The sequence below is a fragment of the Trachurus trachurus genome (assembly GCF_905171665.1).
Source record: "Trachurus trachurus genome assembly, chromosome: 22".
Taxonomy (NCBI): Eukaryota; Metazoa; Chordata; class Actinopteri; order Carangiformes; family Carangidae; genus Trachurus; species Trachurus trachurus.
The window spans coordinates 25,520,253-25,540,638 of NC_139907.1; the positions used below are offsets into that span (position 1 = coordinate 25,520,253).

Sequence of the window (20,386 nt, forward strand, 5' to 3'; positions counted from 1 at the left end):
CCGCTCTACCGCCTGAGCCACAGCCGCCCTAGCGTGGTGATTGTGCAGGTCACAACTTGTCCACGAAAGCGTTTTGGAGTTTTGGGATTTTGTATTTGATGAGTTTGATGAGGGAAACCAAGAAATTCCATTAGCCTCCATAGCGTAGCTCTGAACAGCCTGCCGCTCCGCTCCTCCGTTCTAAAAATAGCTTACACCGACAAATAAAGGTAACGAACCTACTGCTATGACTATAGCGATTATGGCAATGGGCCAATTTGCCAAAATGTTGAACTATCCCTTTAAACATTAAATTATCCTCAATGAATTTAATCTGATCCACTTGTTCTTCTATCCATGTTTTCATATGCCTGTTTACTCCTCATCTAATCCTAATTAACTAGAAAAAAAACCCAAACTCCTCTTCTCATATCAGATGGTTATAGATGTCGTGTCGTGTTTTATTGAATTAAATCTGCTAATTTGAGGAGAATATGGACACGTTTTATATCTTGTTTTTCCATGGTTACTGAGGGAGAACTCCAGTGGTTTATTATTTTAAATTTTAAATGTGTTGTTATTGCCTCTTGGGAGGGAAGTTGTGGGTGTGTGTGTGTGCATGTGTGGCCTGAAAGATTCTCCTCAATGTGTCTCTTATTTGCTATGCAATAAACAAACACAATGACTTACTATTACTTTACCTGAGTGGATTCTTAGCAGTTGAGCCTGGACCTCTGTTCATTTTATGTATGTATGTGTAACACAACCAGGCTAATACAGACTGATGCATGATCCAAACTGAACAGAGCAGCTGTGGTGGAGCCAGGGCCCGGCCTTCCCCTACCTGCTGCAGCTGCTGACGCCATCTCTCCTGGCCGACGATCTGACGGTGGAAAACCACCGGGGCGGCGCTGAAGCTGAACGACGCCGGCTCCCCCACGCTGCTCTTCACAAACGGCTGCAGGTCAGAGTTCAGCTGCGGGGAGGGAGAGATCGCCTTTGTCAGTGAGATTCTTCTCTCTAACTTCCACCACGCGCCGATTAAACAAACCCAGTGGTGAGAACGGCGGAGCTGCAGCTGGTATTGTGCCTATCTATAGTACGTGCACCCTGAGTGACCCTGTTAATGACCGGCGTGATGAGCAGTTTGCCGGGAGACGGGACCCGGTCTGATGAGGACGGTTCTCCTTCAAAGACCTCATTTGTGCCTCCACCCATGCTGCGGCTCCCTGCGGCTGCCTGTCTGCAGGCCTCCGCGGCTGCAGGGAGGCTCAGCGGGAGGGGACGTACTGATACGGCACAGTGAGAGGGATCATTATCAACGACTTCTACACCAACCCGGTGAGGAGCTGCTCCAAACCTCTGAACCTTGAAAAAATGTTTAAGCGTCTGCATTAACATTAAATACTAATGGCCTTTTAGCTCCTCTGCAAATCAACCTTCCACCTGATCCCACACTTTTACACTTCATGTTTGTCTCTAATGTGAGAATAATAACACAATTAAATCTAATGCACTGGCAGGATCCAGCTTCATCTACAAAGGAATGGTTACATCTCAATCTGTCAATCATCCCCATGTTTCAGGCAAATACTCTATCTCAGGTTCAAATCCCAAATCCGGTGGCCCTTTGCTGCATGTCATTTCCCCTCTCTCATCTATCTCATCAATTAAAGGTAAAAAGCCCCAAAAATATAAAGAAAAAAAACTCTTTCTTTTGTAGTGTGAGGCGTTCATTCAAACCACAGGAGTAAACACTGCTGTTTCCAGTGGATCAATCTAACATGCAGCCAATCAGCATCCTGCTCAGTTTAGTGATTTAGTAACTAAAGTAAAAACAAACAGCAGGGTAGAAAGGAGGGAGGAAGATTCAGTGCAAAGGATTATCATTAGTATTAAAGGAGACATGTTATGCCCCCGTTCCACAAATTAAAATAGTTCCCAGGTGTCTTAAAGACATGTCTGTGACATGCTTCGGTCAAAATACCCCAAGGATCAAACATCACAGCTCTTTTCATCCTCTGAAAACAGCCCTGTTCAGAATGGCTGGTTTTAGTGCCTGTCCCTTTAAATGCAAATGAACCACTGCTTGCCCCACCCCTTCTGCTGGTACCAGGTAGGGGTTGGGTTATGCAAATTCAAAACCTAGTTACATCACTGGAAGACAACTGAGGGAACAGCTCGTAAAACCACATTAGGGAGCCTGAACATTACAGATTTTTTGTCAATTCTCACATTTTAGGGGTCGAAAGGCCCCTAAAATATATGTTACGGGGCTTCAAAAAGTGATATTTCCATAATATGTCCCCTTTAAAGTCCCCGAAATTTGGTTTCAAAACAAAACATAGGATTAAATATTCATGCTTTATCAAAAAGTTGGATATTTTATTACGATTCTAAGAATAACATGGGCCCTCAGCTTTACAGAGCTCCGTGGAGTTGTAGTTTGTTTATTTGTCCCAGCTGCGGCTTCACAGTCCTGTGTCACTGTCACTTCTCTCATCGTAGTGTTGTTTATGGCTGCGGCAGAGAAGAACCCACTGTTCACGACCTGCTCAGCACCAAACGGCAACACAGACACAGTCAACCTGCCGTCCTGCCTCTTCCCCGACCGCCTTTCCAGCGCCGAGCCAGGAGGAGCCGCGGCAGAAAACAGTGTGACGGCAACTTTTTCCGAAAACACACAAACTTCACAGTGTGATCGAGCAGCCGTGCGGAGCTGAGGAGAGGAGACTTCTCATCGCTCCCTCCATCCCCTCTTTGTTTGACTGTTACACAACTAACTGTGGCGCTTTACAGTACGTGCGTGCAACTGAATGCAACACCACGGGTGTCTCCCTGCTTCTGAATGTACAGCATTAGCCTCTTTTTAAAAAATAATTCATTAACTTAATTATTGATACGTTGGCGTCAGAACTGTGTGGTGGTTTAAACATCCTTGCAACTGACATGAAATTTTGATGGGAAACGCTGATCGCTTCGCAGAAATATGTGGCTCACAACCCACTTTAAAGCAGTGAGAAAAGCAAAGCCACAAACAGAAAAACACAAATCTCTCATGTGAATTGACAAAAACTTTCAAACTTTGACAGAAAAGTAGAGTTCTTAGAAAAACGCCACCACTCATAAGTGAGAAGCTGTTTGAGCAAATAGGTTTTCAGGGCTTTAAGCAAGACATACGACAGAGATTATCTCAGACGGTGGCCCACTCAGTGGTGCTTGACCTTTATTGACTGATCCCCAAAAGACCCACTTCTCTGGTGTTTGGTGCTTGGTGGGTGGGACACTGGGATGAGCCTTACCTTGTGGCCCAGCGATAGGTGCTTGCCGTACTTGTAGGCCAGTCTCTGGGCCTCGGCGTCGTGCTTGGCCAGCTCCATCGCGGCTTGACAGCTCTTGGCCAGCAGCGCCCCGTGGGACAGGAACGTCTGCTCCTCCCAAGTCGCCACGTCGACGCCGTCGGCGAGGCCATTCTCCTGCAGAGCAAATAGTGGCAGAGACACGCCGCGGGGCCTGAGCTCTCACTGCTGCTACTGTACTGACTTCAGAAAGTTCCCACAGAGCACCTCGCAACCTCTAAATCAAAACAACCCCTCCTTCTCTGTGATTTTGTTTTTCAGCATGTAATTGGATGTGCACCAGAGAGTAACGGCAATTTAACACAGTATTTCCCACAAGTTCTGCAGCTATTTGGAACAGAGGGAAGCTGGGAGTGGGACGCAGCAGAACCATGAGATGAAAAACACTCCAGCGACACTTTAAACACGTTCTTTTACGTCCAGTAACAAAGTCCGACATAAGACGTGGTCAACACTACAGGCTCAGTATAAACTGGTTAAACAGACACTGTCTCCATAACAGAGAAAACAGAGAACTTCATCTATAATCCCCATCATAAAACATTAGATAATCTAAAAAACTTGCAGAATAAAATGTAAACAGTGCAAAAACAAAATCAAAAGTGCATCTGAGGCTTTTAGCTCCCAGTCCATTGTTCCTACTGCAGATGAAAACCTTTAGAAACTGGTCACAAATGTCAGTTTCCCTGACACAGCAGGACGCTGTAGGTTTAACTGTCATTCTAACAGGGAGGGAATAGCAGGGATATTTTCAGAGGAGGATTAATCCATCTCTGTGGATGCGAGTGAGTCAAAATAAACGGTGTGTGATAACTGTAATGAGGGAAGATGTCAGCCGCTGCAACGGCGAGGCCCTTTGATGCGTGTTTAACCTTTAAAAAATACACCGTTCCCCTCGAGTGACACCTCGCTGCTACTTTTCTGCTCTGACCTGGACTCAGTTTTCCCCGTATCACTGCAGCAGCTGTTGACAAAGAACTGCTTTAGACTTGTGAACTATGGCTCCAGAGTGTTTCCCACACAAAAGGTCCTGCCAGAGCCTTATACCGACTCTATATGCCAAAGACAGCGTTTCAAAAGAGCACAGCTTCATGGTTTTAATATGAGAGTTGAAGAACAGGAAGCTTTTCATTTTGTGCACAAAAAAAAAATGTGGGTGTCTGGTAACAGGTAAATAGTTTCTAGGAATAGGAATAAATCCAAATCTAAATGGTTCATTTATCCTGATTTAAAATGGCTACATTTCTATATTTTGATCTTATCTTGTCTGTCACTAAGAGGATTTCCAGTCTGCAGCACCATAGATCTACTTTACCTCAGTGTTACTGGAGTTCTCGTAGTAGATCCCTTGAACTAAATCCCCGATGGCACTGGAGATCAGTTCAACAACCTGTCAAATAAAGAGAAAGAGGAGGAAGAAAAGAATCAGACATTTGGGCTCGACACATTGACAGGATCACACATCTACACACCATCCCCTGTTCACTGCTAAAAAAACACACATATACACACATATACATATAGAAATGCATAATAATAAGTCAAGTGTTTCCAGACGCCTCAGTTCTATGAGGCACAAGCAGGTGGAGGTGCTGCCAGGTGATCAAAGCTCCGCCACAGTCAACATGTCCGTCATGTTGAAGTGTCCTTGGGCTCAGGCAGTGAACCACTAACCTGCTGCCTCATCACTGATCACTCTGGCTAACAGCATTGATTAGACTCCTAAAACGTGAATTTAGATGAGGTCGATCAGAAACCACCACGCTCCTCAGTTCATCCGTGATATTTGTAATTAAAAGAGAGAAAGAAAAAAACAGTATTTCCCCTGACTGAAGCAGGAGCAGCCAGCGCATCAGAGCAGCTGGTTTTGGTGACTAAAAACGCGAGGTGAGACGAGGACAGAGAGCTCCTGTCGATTCCATGATGCAGGCCCGGGCTCACCTTCGTTCATTAATGCTTTGTATTCATAGAGAAAATCCAGTAGAGGGGACAGATGAGGTGTCTGTCCGGTCTGAGGGGCTGAAATGGAGCCGACAGGCAGATGGTGAGATCAAACAAGTGTCCAGAGAGCCAAGGGGTTAACAAGGTTTTGGAGAGATGATCTGACTTCAGGGTCCTCGGTGCTCTCCTTCACTTCTAGTTGAGAAATGATTTGAAGATTTATTTCACTTCAGACTTTTTCACGAGGAAACTAGAATATTAATCTGTTGATATTTAATGGATTTATGGAAGGTAAGAAGGAAAATGGGTTTCTAGTCTATAGGAATGATAAGGAGAGATCACTACTCTGTGATCTATACATGAATAAATACACTGTACAGGGAACTGACCTTTAACAATATTTAACTTTATTATTTAAAAGATTATTTATAAAGCTGCAGATGGTTCCACAGTGAGTTAAGGAGGCGTGGGTTTTGTTTAAGAGTGCAGTTGCCTATTTCCTCTTACAGGGGGCATGCATGACTGCATTTTGCTTACAGAAACACGGCCGGCCCCTCATCAACCACCAGATGAGAGGCTGCATCTTTTTCCACATCATTATTTAAAGGCTGCTTTTAATGAATGAGTACAAATCCGAAGCGAGTCCCTCGGTCCTCCATTGACTCGCAGACACACGGCGTTGTGTCGGGCCCCGAGGAGCCGAGGCCACGCCCGCGCCGTTCAGATGAATGAGGTTAAATTTAGAGCTCCTTCAGCTCACCCTAGACATCCTTGGTGCATCAGGAAAGTCTGGTGACGCTGGCTGCCCAGTCAGCCTCGCAGTGCCCTTTGGGTAACTGAATCCACCAGGGGAAAATATTGAGGAAACCCGAGCTTCGCCCACAGACCTGGAAGGACAATGTGCCTACAGTATTACCAGATGTGGTGTCTCTGCCTGGGCTGCCTTGGGAAGTGGGGGCCAGTGGGGGTCTTTTTTTGGAAAGTATCAGATAAGCTCTCTTCATGCCTCCCCCATACTCCATTCCCAAATCCAGCCAGATCGTGTTTTGCCGACAGGTCTGCGATGGGGGAAGAAACCGGAGCTCCACGCTGAGATTACTTTACAGTTTATACAAGTAGCAGCATAGGTTTCCTCTCAAGGCCACGACACATAATCTCCATCGCTCTCTCTGCCTTATAAAAAAAAAGAAAGAAAATATAAGAAGAAGGCTGGTTTATGAGAAAAACTTCGAAAGCTGCGAGAACTCTACATCTGTCCCCCCCGTGTATTAAAAAGCAGCGGCACAGTGACCACACAGGCTGCAAGACACGACAGAGCCACTGTCTGGCAGACTGTCTGTTCACAATGATGCAACGTTTTACACATTCTAAAGCTGTTAGAATAAAATAATATCACAGTTAGCAAATATTAATGAGTGAAAATGAAATCTTACATAACCTTTGTAGCTTTTGCTTGGAACTAATTCCAAGTTAATACCTGTAACAATATATTGTCATGTTTCTTTTCTTTTTTTTCTTAAAGTTTTTAAAAGGAGACACATGAAGTTCAGTGAACACATCATGATGGAGCACTCATCAGCCTGAGGAACTGTTGCTGTGGAGGAGGACTGAAAAACCACTTTGAATAACTAACCCTAACAATATCATCAAGGTCTAATGAAAGATTGCATCATGGGAAATGCAGTGTCTTCTCTTCTGAGTCCTCTTACTTAATGGCGGTTGCAGGTCTTTAACTTACGACTAAATAGCTCTCAGCAGACTGTGATCCTGTTCTCTAGCCTAGTTACAGTGTTTATCATCTCTATTGCTTCGTTTTAACTAAAGGGACTAATCAGAGATGGTTTATGTGAGCAGGCCTGTGACCACATAGACTGTGTGCTGATGCATTCAAGTGTTTCAGGAATTCCTATCCAGAGACTGATGTAAATGATGTAGTGGAATTCACATGAAGAAGAAACAACAGTATTTCTATATCTTGACATATTTTAAGAATCAAATATTGATATTGTGGTGATATTATTACACATGGTGTGTGTGGACAAGTGATAATTTCATGAGGGCAAATGTTTGTCTCTTACAGAGTCTCTGACCCTCTCTACACTCATATTTCAGTCAGATTCATTGTTAAAAAAAAAAGAAACAAAACAGAAAGGGAATTAATAAGGAATTTAACAGATGGCATTATGATAAATATTGTTATTTTCATTCTCCTGTAGTAAACTTCTGATTCCTTGACTGATTCTGACTTGTTAAAGCAGATATCAGCTTCACGGCCGTTTCGGCTAATGCTGCGTTCAAGGCAGGCTTTTGAAACCGTAAGTTACAGCTTCAAGTCACAACTACGACTTGGTAGCGTTCCAGGTAACCCGTAGCTCGTGTTTTTACCATCCTGTTGTCTGTGAAAGTTCCCTATAACGGCCACTCGTAACTTCCGACCCGTGAACTCGTACCAGATCGAACTGGTATGACTTCACAGGAAGGAAAAACACAAAGTACGAGTTTCTTTGAACGCACCATGAGTTAGCAGCCCCCGCCCTTGTCAGGCATCAATTGGTCCTCGTGCTACGTCACCACATTCACGCGCATCCCTTGGCTGCACACACAGCCCTTCATGCCGTTCTCTCTCCTCATTGGATGACACTTGTATCCCACAAGGAAAATTTTCTCCTCGGGTTACAGCAGAGCAGAGTGACGGAGAGACTCGTGTTTAGGCTGAAATACTTCATGTAAGTGATTGCTGACGGAAAATAGGACTATTTAGGACTTATATTAACAAAAACATTCCACTGATATCTGCTTTAATGTTGGTTTGAAAGCTATGCTTGACATTTTATTCAGTCCACTGATGAAGACCATGTTGTGCAGTTGAAAGGACAAGAAAGTAAGTAAGCCTTAAGTCAAAGTTGTTCTTTTTTTAAATTTATTATCATATTAGACAAATATAAATGTGATAAATTCTTATTTCCAAGGTGTCCACTGTAGGATCCCATCCACATTCACCCCAAAGAGAATTTACATGTGATATGTTTTATTAAGGCTCGATTACAAACTGGGGTCAAAGGTCAACATGACCTCAGACAGGAGGTCAGGTGAACAGGATTTTGTGACCTCTCACCAGTTTAGAAACTTTGGTTGAAACAGATCTCATTCCTGTGACTGCAGCTGAGTGTGATGGACGTGTCAGTGCGGTTAACAATAATCTAATTTAACTCCTTGCTTAAAAGAAAAAAAAAATCCCACAGCTGAATCGGAGCATCTGCGGCGGTGGCGGCGGCGGCGGCTGTGGTTGGCCCCGGGTTCACTTTGTTTTGCTAACCTTTTCAAACACGAGTAACTGCCGAATATCAGATGTCTATCTCCTCATTACCCTTAAAAAACTTCCACTCTGGGGACGTTTCCTGTGGCTGCTTCGGATTACATTCACACTCCTAATAAACACCGGCGTGCATTTGTTTGGGCATTGCTCTGTGGTAATTTGGTACCGACTGAGTTTGAATGACATTGTTTTCACCTTGAAAATGAACCAAACTAAAGTAACAGATGCTTCCAAAAACTCGATTCAACCGGTGTCAACTTGAACTCGAGCGTGTGAATGTGTTTGAATCGGAGCCGCCGGCGGATCGGATCATTTTATTCTCAGTGTGGTTTTTTTTTTCTCCATCTTCCAGGGGGAAACAACAGCATCATTTCCATTACAGTAATTTGTAGCTTAACCGCAGAGTGACAATTATCTCTCATGGTGCAAATCCTAATAAAGGCCAATTACCACTATGAAGGAAAGGCTGCACCTTTAGAATTATCTTTAATCCATAAAGGAAACGTTGGGCTCTCCAAAAGATCCTGCTACGTTCCTTCCGCCAGACGGCACGAGTATCGTACATATTTGGGAGGGCATCTCTCATCTGCCGTGGAGCAGACATTAACCCGGACTGTGTGTGTCGAATGAGAAGCAGCAGGCAAGGCGATAAGGGCTGGGACCGGCTGATGGGCACCATCGTGGGGGGAAGAGACGGTTATTTTGATCCACTTAGGGCGACCGCATTCTGACTGAGCAGCGTGGTGACAGCATCTGTCAGCAAGAGGTTACGGGGCTACGTAGCAGATATGATCTGTGGTGCACTTACAAGACCACCAGCAACACGCACGTCCAAAACTGAAAACTCAATAAGAAGGATTCCTGCGGTGTTCCATGTCAATGGTGTGTCCCGACCACACATACATACAGTACATACACACACTGACTGTACAGCATCAAATGCAGGAGGCTGTGTTTATCTGACTGGGAGCTTCTGTGATCATATGCTGCTCTAATCATCTGCTGTCTGGCGGGTTTCCTAGTAAAAAAACAAAACCGCTGTGCTGCAGGAGGAGCAGCGTGTTTTTTATTATCAGATTGAAACAAACTGAAGGCGACCCGTGCGGATGGTATTAACAGTCATTTTCACCCCCGGCTGAACAGACAAAGCGAAGAGTGCCACCTGCAGAAGCTCCAGTGAACACAACAGGAGATTCGCAACAGAGGACCTCGGAGCAGCGGCGACACCACTCGCCGCCCGCTACGCAACGCCCACCTCTCACAGCTCCTCTCAGGGCGCAGAGCAGACAGTGATGAGTTAGGACAAGACTGAGGCTTCCTTCTCAGGCCGCTTCCTTTTATCAGATTTTAAAAGACCTGCAGAGGTTCTGAGAGTTGTGAAGTCCACTGAGTTCACACTGAGCTTGGAGGAACTGATTCTGGCTCCTGTGTAGCGTCCAGCACAGAGCCCTCGACACAGAGCTTTAAAAATGAATTTGTTGGTGATTTAAGATTCTTCATCTCAAACTTTTAACTTCTGTTTTAGTGCATTCTTGTCTTTACATTATTTCTAAGTTGTATTATGTTTGTGTAAATGTGCTTATGAGTGTTCTTATACATATCCAGTGTTTGCATTATCATCTATTTACTTAAAGAGGACATATTATGGAAATATCACTTCTTGAAGGCTGTTTAACATATATTTGGGTGTTTGTCTTGACTTCAGGCCCCCAAAATGTGAGAATTGACAAAAAATCTGAAAAGTGCAGGCTCGCTAGGTTCATGTTTTCGAATTTGCATAACCCCAACTCTACCTGGAACCAGTAGAAGGGGCAGGGCAAGCAGTGGTTCATTTGCATTTAAAGGGACAGGCACTGGAACCAGTCGTTCTGAACAGGGCTGTTTTGAGAGGATGAAAAGAGCTGTGATGTTTGATCCTTGGGGTATTTTGACCGAAGCATGTCACAGACATGTCTTTAAGACACCTGGGAACTATTTTAATTTGTGGAAAAGGGGCATCATATGTCTCCTTTAACCCTCTAAAAGAAATGCTGCAAATTCAGCATCAGCCTTCTCTTTCACCTGCCAAGAGAGCGCTGCAGACCTGGAATCAACCCTCTTTGTTTTGTTTTACTTTACATATCTTTATTTATGTGGCACAGTGGTGCAGTGGTTTTCTTGCCTCCAAACAAGATAGTTCTGGGTTTGATTCCCGGCCTAGGGCCATTCTGGGTGAAATTGACATGTTCTGCCTGTGTCTGTGTGAGTTCTCTCCAGGTTCTCCAGCTTCCTCCCACAGTCCACAAACATGCACAGTAGATTGAGTGGAGACTCTACTCTAGTGTGAATGCGAGTGTGTGTGTGTGTGTGTGTGTGTGTGTGTGTGTGTGTGTGTGTGTGTGTGTGTGTGTGTGTGTGTGTGTGTGTGTGTGTGTGTGTGTGTGTGTGTGTGTGTGTGTGTGTGTGTGTGTGTGTGTGTGTGTGTGTGTGTTTGTGTGTGTGTGTGTGTGTGTGTGTGCGTTGTTTGTCTCTATATGTGGTGATTGACTGGCGACCTCTCCAGGGTGTCCACCTGCCCTCACCCTATGTCAGCTGGGATTGGCTCCAGTCTTCCTGTGACACTGCATGGATATGTGGTATAAACACGTGGATGGATGGATGGATGGATGGATGGATGGATGGATGGATGGATGGATGGATGGATGGATGGATGGATGGATGGACAGACATCTTTTCTTCTACTGTGTTACCATGCTAACCAGGTAGCCATGGCCTCCTCACTTTCTGATAGCTCCTCACTACAGCCCCTAATCTGCTCTGGGGATGTAGCATTGCTCAGGACATATTATAACCTCTTCCATTTTACACAAATGACGTTAGCTTAATCTTCTATCAAATGAAAATCACCATCACCTGCTCCTGGCAAGAGACCGTGTTGGGGAGAAATGACAAAAAGCTCCTCTAAAGGTCCAGTGTGTAAAATGGGGGGAAAACCGTGTCATCACACGTTCAGATTCTAGTTTTCAGCGCTCACTCGCTTACTCGTGCTCACCCCCCTCGTCTGCAAAGTGACGGTGGCCTCCGAGGACAAAGAAAACTTGTTTACCACGACTGGGATGACTGGGAAAATTTGAGGAGCATGGAGCAATGAGGTGAAGATCTAAACCACTTTACGATATGTCTGCTGTTTCCTCCTCCTTCTTCTTTCCTTCCGCCTTCTTTTATGTTGGTTTATTTATGAATGCAAAACGTGCTCTCTGGCTGGCTGGATTTTCCGTTTGGGCTGCCGTACAAACATGGCGGCGCAAGATGGTGACAGTCTCTAAAGCAAGACCCTTGCTATATGTATAAATAAAAGAAGAATTATAGGGGTACGAAAACCAAACAAATTAGATTTTATAGCGATTATACACTTAATACAAATATATTCATGGATACAATATTCAGATTTTTCCAATAAACCTTGACAATTATTACACACTGGACACTGGAAGCAGAGACATAACAATAATGATGATGTAAGTAGTGTTAGTCGGTGTGGAGGACGGTCTGATAGCTGACTTAGATGTGACGTCATGACTCTGGCTGTCTACATTCCTCATCCCATGTGTTTAACTTTGATTGCTCAACTGTTTTTCTAGCGAGGTAAACAGCCATTAATGGGAATAGAAGCAGAACAGTTTGAACTGATGAAGAAATCCCAAGAGTTTGGTGGTGATTCACTGGTCTGGAACCAGGATGATCTTGTTCATCTCCTCACAACCTCTCAGATTTCTCCTGCAGTCCTGTTTGAGGTCTGAACCTCGGGTCTGGAATGCCACTGTTTGACTGAAAGGGGATTTCTGGGATGTTGGGGTGCATATCGCACTAATGCATCAGTAATTGGCTAGATGACTGAGTCAGAGCATCTGAAAAGCTGCAGCTCTTGTGGGGTGTTCCCGGTCTGCAGTGGTCAGGATATATCAAAAGTGGGGATGGGTATCGTTTAGGTTTTATCCGATAACAATGCCAAACCGGTATTTTAAAATGGTGCCGGTGCTAAACGGTGCCCGAACCAGTGCCTTTTTAATTTTAAAGGCATTTTGTGACGTGCAAGTTGAACAGAATATAAATTTAAATAGCCTAATATAAATACAACTAAGACTAAGAAAAAAATTTACAACAAACTGTCATAATTATCATAATAAAAACAGCAGTGTATCAACACCAACAGCTTGTGTTGATCAGTTTTTTTTCTTGCCGATGTTATAAAGCACATACACATACACACGCTACAGCTGTGCAGCGCCACATCCATTGTGCTCTGATTTCCACTCTGACAGGTAGTGGTGCAACTGATCGTTGTCACGGATCGACACACAAGCGGTCCGCAGATCAGTTGATGAAAAAAAAGTTGTGCATGTGATAACAAAGGGAGCACCACCGCAGCCCAATAAAAAAAAAAAAACTATGCTCGTATCGGCAGCTCTATGCCGCACACAACAAAAACAGACATGACAGCAATGTTGCTGAACAAGTTGATGCTGCTTCTGATAAAAAGCTGTCAGTTGTTGTGTTTTGGCGGGAAAATGGATTCAACACAATATTATAGTGGTGATCGGTCCCTACTCTAAAAGATATTCCATAAAATTCCAGGGTCAGTTGAACTCAGTAGAATATCACAGCAGATGTGAGATGTTTGGATGTCGTGTAAGTGAGACAGAGGATGTAATGATGCAGAGTGACACTGAGGACTGCTGGGGGCCCCACATTAAGACAGTGTATCTCATTAATATCACTGGTGTCAGGTCAGGTTTTTCTCATGAGTACACTTCATTAGTGACAGACAGTGAGTGTACCTTAGTGTTGTTCAGCTGGGCCAGTCCCGTACATGCGTTGGCCAGCAGGAAGTCTCCGCTCAGGACGGCCATCTTGTTCCCAAACTGCATATCCTTCAGCGGGCCGTCTGAGACCGTCCACTCCTTCAGGTCCACTATCCCGCGGTGCACCAGGAATGCCGTGTGGATCAACTCAGTGATTTCTGCCAGGTTCCTCTGGCTACAAAATAAAAGAATACATTTTAAAATCACTCCTCCTTTTTTTTTTTTTTTTTGCCCACAGCTTTTAAGAGAGGCGTTCCCCAGGTTTGACAGTTAGAGAGCTTTTTGACAGAAACCTTTTCATTGTCTTCATGCTGGTGAAACCTGCGGGGAAACTAATTCGCAGCATCACGTACAGGTGTGCTGACCACAAAAGATTCAATCGGAACAAAGCACTCGCAGGTTTTCATTTCATCCATCACGCAAAAGGGGGAAAAACATCAATTTGCAATGTACAATATAATATTCAGACGCTCGGCTCTTGTTTTTCACTTGACTAAAACACACGACGCTGCTGCAAACAAAGACCAGCGTCGGCTCCTCACGGTTCAAACTCCATCTGAAATATTTACAACTTAAATAACTAATTACAATGTAACTAAAAAAAGAAAGAAGAAGAAGATTTCCCCCAGTTTTACTTCAAAAACCTTCCGAGTCAAAATGAGCGCACTCGGGGGCACAATGTCAGACGTCTTCTTGCGACACGCGGCGTGTCAGGGGTTGTGTTTAAAAAAAGAAATTAAACTTATCATTAGCAAATAACAGCTATTCTTGATTATGAGAGAAAAAGACATAAAAGTGGCCCTTTGAATAGAGGCTTTCAGAGCAGCCTTAGGGAGGATATAATCAAATGTTGATTCAGTCATTGGTGGGGGATAATTAGGCCCCTCTCCATATGGAGGGAGCTCACCAGGCTGCGACAGGAGGGATCCATCCAGACAGGGTTGGGTGCGCTGATAGCCACTTACGACCTTCTTTCAGCCGCTATGAGAACCTGATGAGCCGGTTGTCTGCCTTGCGCTCCAACCCCTTGTTGCTACGCGCACACACACACACACACACACACACACACACACACACACACACACCGGCGCACGCACCCAAACACACGTATCGTGTAGCCAGGTAATTGCTGTGTTCAAAATCGTCATGGAAAAGATGTGATTAAAATTCAATAATGTCATCTATGTCGCCTCTCAATCACTTCCATTGTCTGCTTGGTTCCTCTGCTTGGTGACGCGGAGCAACAACACATGAGAGTTAATAAGTTCAGGGTTTAAATAAGAGGAAAGTAACAGGTTGACAGGTGTGGGTTTGCAGCCTGCAGCCGCGGCGACGGCCTCGCTCCACGAGTCTCTGGTAATGAAAATCTGTGGAGGATTTCATGTCGTGAAAGATCATTTTAAAATATGAAAAAAATAAAATCCAAGTTAGGAAAAACACAAGAGCATCATGGCTGAGATGATCCTACATCCTGGTTGATGTCAAGACTCGACAACAACACATTCACTGGCTCTAGTTTCTCAGATGGGGGCCAGACAAAACATCTGATGATGTCTTTTATTCTATTTTTGCTTTTGTCTGACATTTCTTAAACATTTAATTGATTCTTTAAGTTATTTCAAATTAACTCATGTTCAAGTGCACTGATAGCTGCACTCTAGCTTGAAGATGGATTCATATAAAATTGCAGACAATGACCTTTGGTCAAAGACATGCAGCTACACAGCTTATTATGTCCATTTAGATTTTTTATTTCAGAATAGAGCAATATGGATCCCATGTTGTATATATCCTTTGTCCCTCTGTAGTATCCAGCAACGTCAATAATAAATAGACACATCAAGAGCCTCTAAAACACTGATGTAATAATCCATGCTATAAAACAGTCCTGGTTATTGATTTGCAACATCCCCAACAATGGCCTTAAATAACTAGAGACATTAAAATGAATAAATGTTTATAAATTGTGTTTATTTGGCTTCCGTAGCTGCACTTAGTGTCCCATTATGGACACCATATGTAAGAGACTGAATGAACCAGTATGAGTGAACACACCACCCTCTGATCTACTTTTAAATTATGAATGAAAAGTATTGGAAAAAACTGTGCTAAAACCCAAACCAGTCAAACCCTGACGCATCCACTTCCCAAAGCTGTGCCTCCAGTCTACTAGTCCTGATCACTAGCACAAGAGCTTGGGGAGGAAAAAAAAAAGGGGGACAAGGGGGCCGGTGTATAAATAGCTTTGGTGCCCAGTTGCATAGCAACCGATGCCATCTTGCTGAGGTGTAACGCCCCTCACCACGCCCCTTGTCCTGACTGTTCTGTTCCATTTTCCTCCCTCTGCAGTCTGCCTCGCCATCAAATGCAGCCTTGCAGATGTGAGTGTGTCCCTGTGTGTGCTTTAAAGAGCTGGCCTGTCAATCACACGGCCTGCGTGATGTGTTCACTGGCATGGCTTTCATCTGTCACCAGAAATTAAGAGGTGTGGTGGTTACAAGTTGGACTACCTCTGAATCTGCTTTTTCCTATCTATCTATCTATCTATCTATCTATCTATCTATCTATCTATCTATCTATCTATCTATCTATCTATCTATCTATCTATCTATCTATCTATCTATCTATCTATCTATCTATCTATCTATCTATCTATCTATCTATCCATCTATCCATCTATCATGGTGGTGCTTTGGTGAATCATCAGTGTCAGGCAGCAGAGTGGGAAATGCTTTACAAATGCTGCCTGTCAGTAGGGAGGAGACTATCCCCCGGAGGTTTCAATCACCCCCCCCCCCCCCTTCCCCCACCTCTACCCCAACCCCGCCCCACCCCGTCTCCCTCTATCCTTCCATCTCGCCATCAGCAGAGGTGCTAATGAGCCCAGGAGAGGTGGTGGAGGGGGGAGAGAGGGAGAGAGAGAGAGCAAGATAGTGCAAATGAGGTGATCAAGTCATGCTGTGAGTGTGTGTGTGAGTGTGTGTGTGTTGGTGTGTGTGTATGTGGGTGTGAGGGAATGCTGCATGTTGAATTCAGTGATCCAGCGTCACGGCGATGTGAGCGTTGGGGCTTGACACGAGGTGAGCGTGTTATAGTGACTGGTCCCGTGGTGAGACAACAACCCCCCCACCCCGGCCTCTGAGCCCCCGGACAGGACCAAGACCTAGAAGCACTTCCATGACCAGGGCCGTTGCTAGGAATTCTGGGCCCCTGAAAGAATACAGAAGTGGGCCCCTGCCCCCTGACTCTCCTCTTTTTTTCTTAGACTACATATGTATTATCTTTTTTTTTTTTAGCCTACTTTGTTTTGATGTTGCAGCATTACTATGAGTTAGGGCTGTTCGCTTTTGCCCAAAAATAAAATGTCGATTTTCTTCTCTGAAAAATCGCTTTCCGATTACAATTACGATTTTTTTGTTAAATGACAAACTATTTTTTGGACCGTGAGAGCTGTAACTGTGTAGTGGAAAAGGGCCGTTGGTCTTTTTGGCAACGAAATCCTCACTGGTCTTAGCAAAATGCCGACATGCTTGTTTACAGTGTGTGGGGAGAGCAGTGGGAGAGCGTGATGGGAGGAAGGAGGCGGCAGTCATTACGAGAATTCAGCGCAGCCAAGATTCATGAACGGGGGCTTACCGTAATTACCCTAGTTAGAGTAAAAAAATCGATTTTTATGATTCCAAATAATCACTTTTAATTTTTATTCAAATTTAATTCATTCATTTTAAATCGATTAATCGAACAGCCCTACTATGAGTATTAGTCAGGGTCTTGTGCAGAATAAATCAGTCATACAAAGATTAGACAACTGGTGTTTTTTGTGGGCCCTACTGGGCGCTGGGCCCCTAGAGTTATCATCACCTTTCTCCCCTGTACAACGGCCCTGTCCATGACGCCGGGTTTATTCCAAATGAGTTCTAATATTAGGATGTTTTCTGCGCAGACACGGCTCCCTCTCTGCTCACATGTGCTCCGCTGCCAGCCGGCCGGTAAGAAAGGAGTCTTTCAGGCACCCAGCGCCCGGCCAACGCCAAACACAGCAGTCACTTCTGGAAACCACTTGGCTTACGCCCACATCGCTGTTGTGAGCCTGCCACGCCGCCGGACTGCTGTGTGTGTGTGTGTGCGTGTGTGGACCTGAGGGCACTACCTGAAGCATTTTACAGCAGCGCATTAATGCCACACTTAACACTTTATATTTAAACATGTAGAAAGACATAAATCACATCCATTCAAGCCTCTCTGCGCTCTCCTAACATCCCAACCTAAACACAAGCAGCACTGGGCTGTGAGGAGCCGCAGAGGTGAGGATGTCAGATTGCACCTAAGTGTGCACGGCAAGCTTTTGCACACTTGCACCAGTGCAACTTCTGCAGGCAGAGCAGGGACAGTCGTCACTGCTCCACATGTTACAGCAAAACCTAAACAGAGGTCAGTTTCTTTCCATATGTTGTCATGTGTGAAAAGATCCAAATGGAAAACAGTACGCAGACGACTTCATTACTGTAAGTGAATCATTTCAACAGCACTTTTTCAATCACTATAACCCTTTTCGCCGCATTAACATGACTACAGAGTCTACAGCCACGCTCATTGCTCTGTGAGACTGTAATACTCTTTGTACATATCCAAAATTTTGTTCCATGACCTCCATCTTTAGCGGGCATGGAGGGCGATGTCGGACTGAAAAAGCAATTATTTGCTGCTGAAATCTGAAAAAACAGTCTGTGATTTTAATTGTGATTTCTCATCAAGGTTGGGTAATTGTTATTCATCTCTGTATTCTGTACAGCAGTTCAGCATATTAACGTTATGATGTAATGTGAAGTAAAGCTGAGCCTGATGCAAATGACTCAAGTTTTACAGGTATTTGATCATAAACCATAGCGCTCATCATTCGTTAAAGGAATAGTTCAACATTTTGGCAAATTGCCCCATTGCCATAATCCCTATTGTTTTAGGAGTAGGTTTGTTACCTTTATTTGTTGGTGCAAGCTAATTTTAGAACGGTGGAGCAGAGCCGTGAGCTGCTCAGAGCTACGCTACGGAGGCTCATGGGATTCAAATACACAATCCAACAACTCCAAAACGCTCTGTTGGACAAGTTGTGACCTGCACATTCCTGCAATTTATGATTTTTAAAGAGCAGTTGTCTGTCTGCATTGCAACACAGCAGTTTGAAAAAGAGCGGTGTGCTCGAAACGTCACTTTGCCAATAAAATCTCTGTTCAAGGGAGCTTTTTATGGTGTGCAGATTTTTTACATTTTTTCTAGTGACCTGCACATTCACCACACTATGAGATAATAACGGCACGTTACAAGACAGAGTTGTTTTCGATTGTAGCTCTGAGCAGCTCGGGGATTATGCCAAAATTTTGAACTATCCCTTTAAGGTTCATCCTCCGAGAACCATGAACGCCACATTTCTTGTCAGTTCATCCAATAGCTGTTGAGATGTTTCTGTGTGGAACAAAGACAAGCCCATAAAATGACTAAAGGGAATAAATAAAAAGCAACAAGAACTGCACCACCTGTTTGTCTTTAAGGTAAATGCAGCACATGCAGAACCCATATTTATCAATGGAGGATAATATTGTGTGTAAGTATGTGTGGTAAGTATTAAAGGGATATTTCAACATTTTGTCAAATTCGTCTATTGCCATTGTCCCTATAGTCTTAGGGGTAGGTTCATCACCTTTAATTGTCAGTGCCTGTTTTTTTTAGATCCACGGGGCAGACGTGAGCTCTTCACGGCGCACGGTATTTCCGGGCTTTCCCTCATCAAACTCATCAAATACACAATCCAACCACTCCAAAACGCTCTCATGGACAAGTTGTGACCTGCACATTCACCACACTATGAGATAATAATGGAACATTACGAGACAGAGTTGTTTTCGAGGTAAATGTGTAACCAGAACTACACTGCTGCTCAGCAGGGTGACTTCAAAAACAAAAGTAGTTCCGAGTATTTGCTTCATGTGTCGTACTGTTACATAATCATACGTTATTATCTCATAGTGTGGTGAATGTGCAGGTCACAACTTGTCCACAAGAGCGTTTTGGAGTTGTTGGATTGTGTCTTTAGTTTGAAGGGAAACATAGAAATACCATGAGCCTCCGTTGTGTTAGCTGAGCAGCTCACATCTCTGCCCCTCCGATCTCAAAACAGCCTGCACTGGCAATTAAAGATAATGAACCTACTGCTAAGACTATAGGGATTGTGGCAATAGGCACATTTGCCAAAATGTTGAAATATCCCTTTAAGAAACTTTTACAAGGCTCCATTTATTAGGTGAAACTGTGGGTGGCACAGTGGTAGAGTAAATAAAAAGTCTGCTCCTCAAGACCTCTCCTTATTATGTAATTGTTTGTCGATCTGAACACAAACCAGCCACTGCAGGGCGGTCACAAAGGAAGCTGCTGCAAGGACTTTTTTTTTTAAATTTTGAATTAGCTTCTATCCGAATATAATCAAATAAACACTGAAGTCCCGCCTGGTAACTGTGGCTGTTTTGCCCTCATATTCCATCATACATCACTGGATGATGTAGTGCCTCATTTACAGGAATTGATATGGACAATAACCACAGAGGACAGGATAGAGTTACCCTCCCTATTTATCCTTCAGCAGGCATGTAACAGGGACACAAGTGGCATCGCCTTTCTTGGTCTGCTTTGCCATGCACATTTATGCCTCCACAGTGCAACGCTCCACATGTTTTTACTGCCCCGATGTTTTTCTTTCTCCAAAAGCTGCATATGGATGCAAAGTGAACTCTGGGAGATCGTCTGCTAATGTGTGGTTACAGGTATCAACTACTGTCTGTGGGTTTGAATCACCGACTTGGGTTTAATTAAACCAAAGAAGAAGCTTGGTGTAAAGCAGCTGTGGTATGATAAAGCCATAATTCCAAAGACAACACTCGATGACTGTGATTAAAGTTGAA

The 20,386-nt window shown here is 44.1% G+C and overlaps 1 protein-coding gene across 1 annotated transcript in view; it reads right to left on the reverse strand.

Annotated features, from left to right (window-relative positions):
- pdss2 (prenyl (decaprenyl) diphosphate synthase, subunit 2) overlaps positions 1-20,386 on the reverse strand; it is a 34,272-nt gene that overhangs the window by 4,397 nt on the left and 9,489 nt on the right. The window contains exons 3-6 of the mRNA XM_083997846.1: positions 13,413-13,611; positions 4,654-4,728; positions 3,282-3,455; positions 824-955 (exon numbers count right to left, since the gene is read on the reverse strand). Of these exons, the coding sequence (XP_083853972.1) occupies positions 824-955; positions 3,282-3,455; positions 4,654-4,728; positions 13,413-13,611 (580 nt within the window). The remainder of the gene's footprint in view (positions 1-823; positions 956-3,281; positions 3,456-4,653; positions 4,729-13,412; positions 13,612-20,386) is intronic.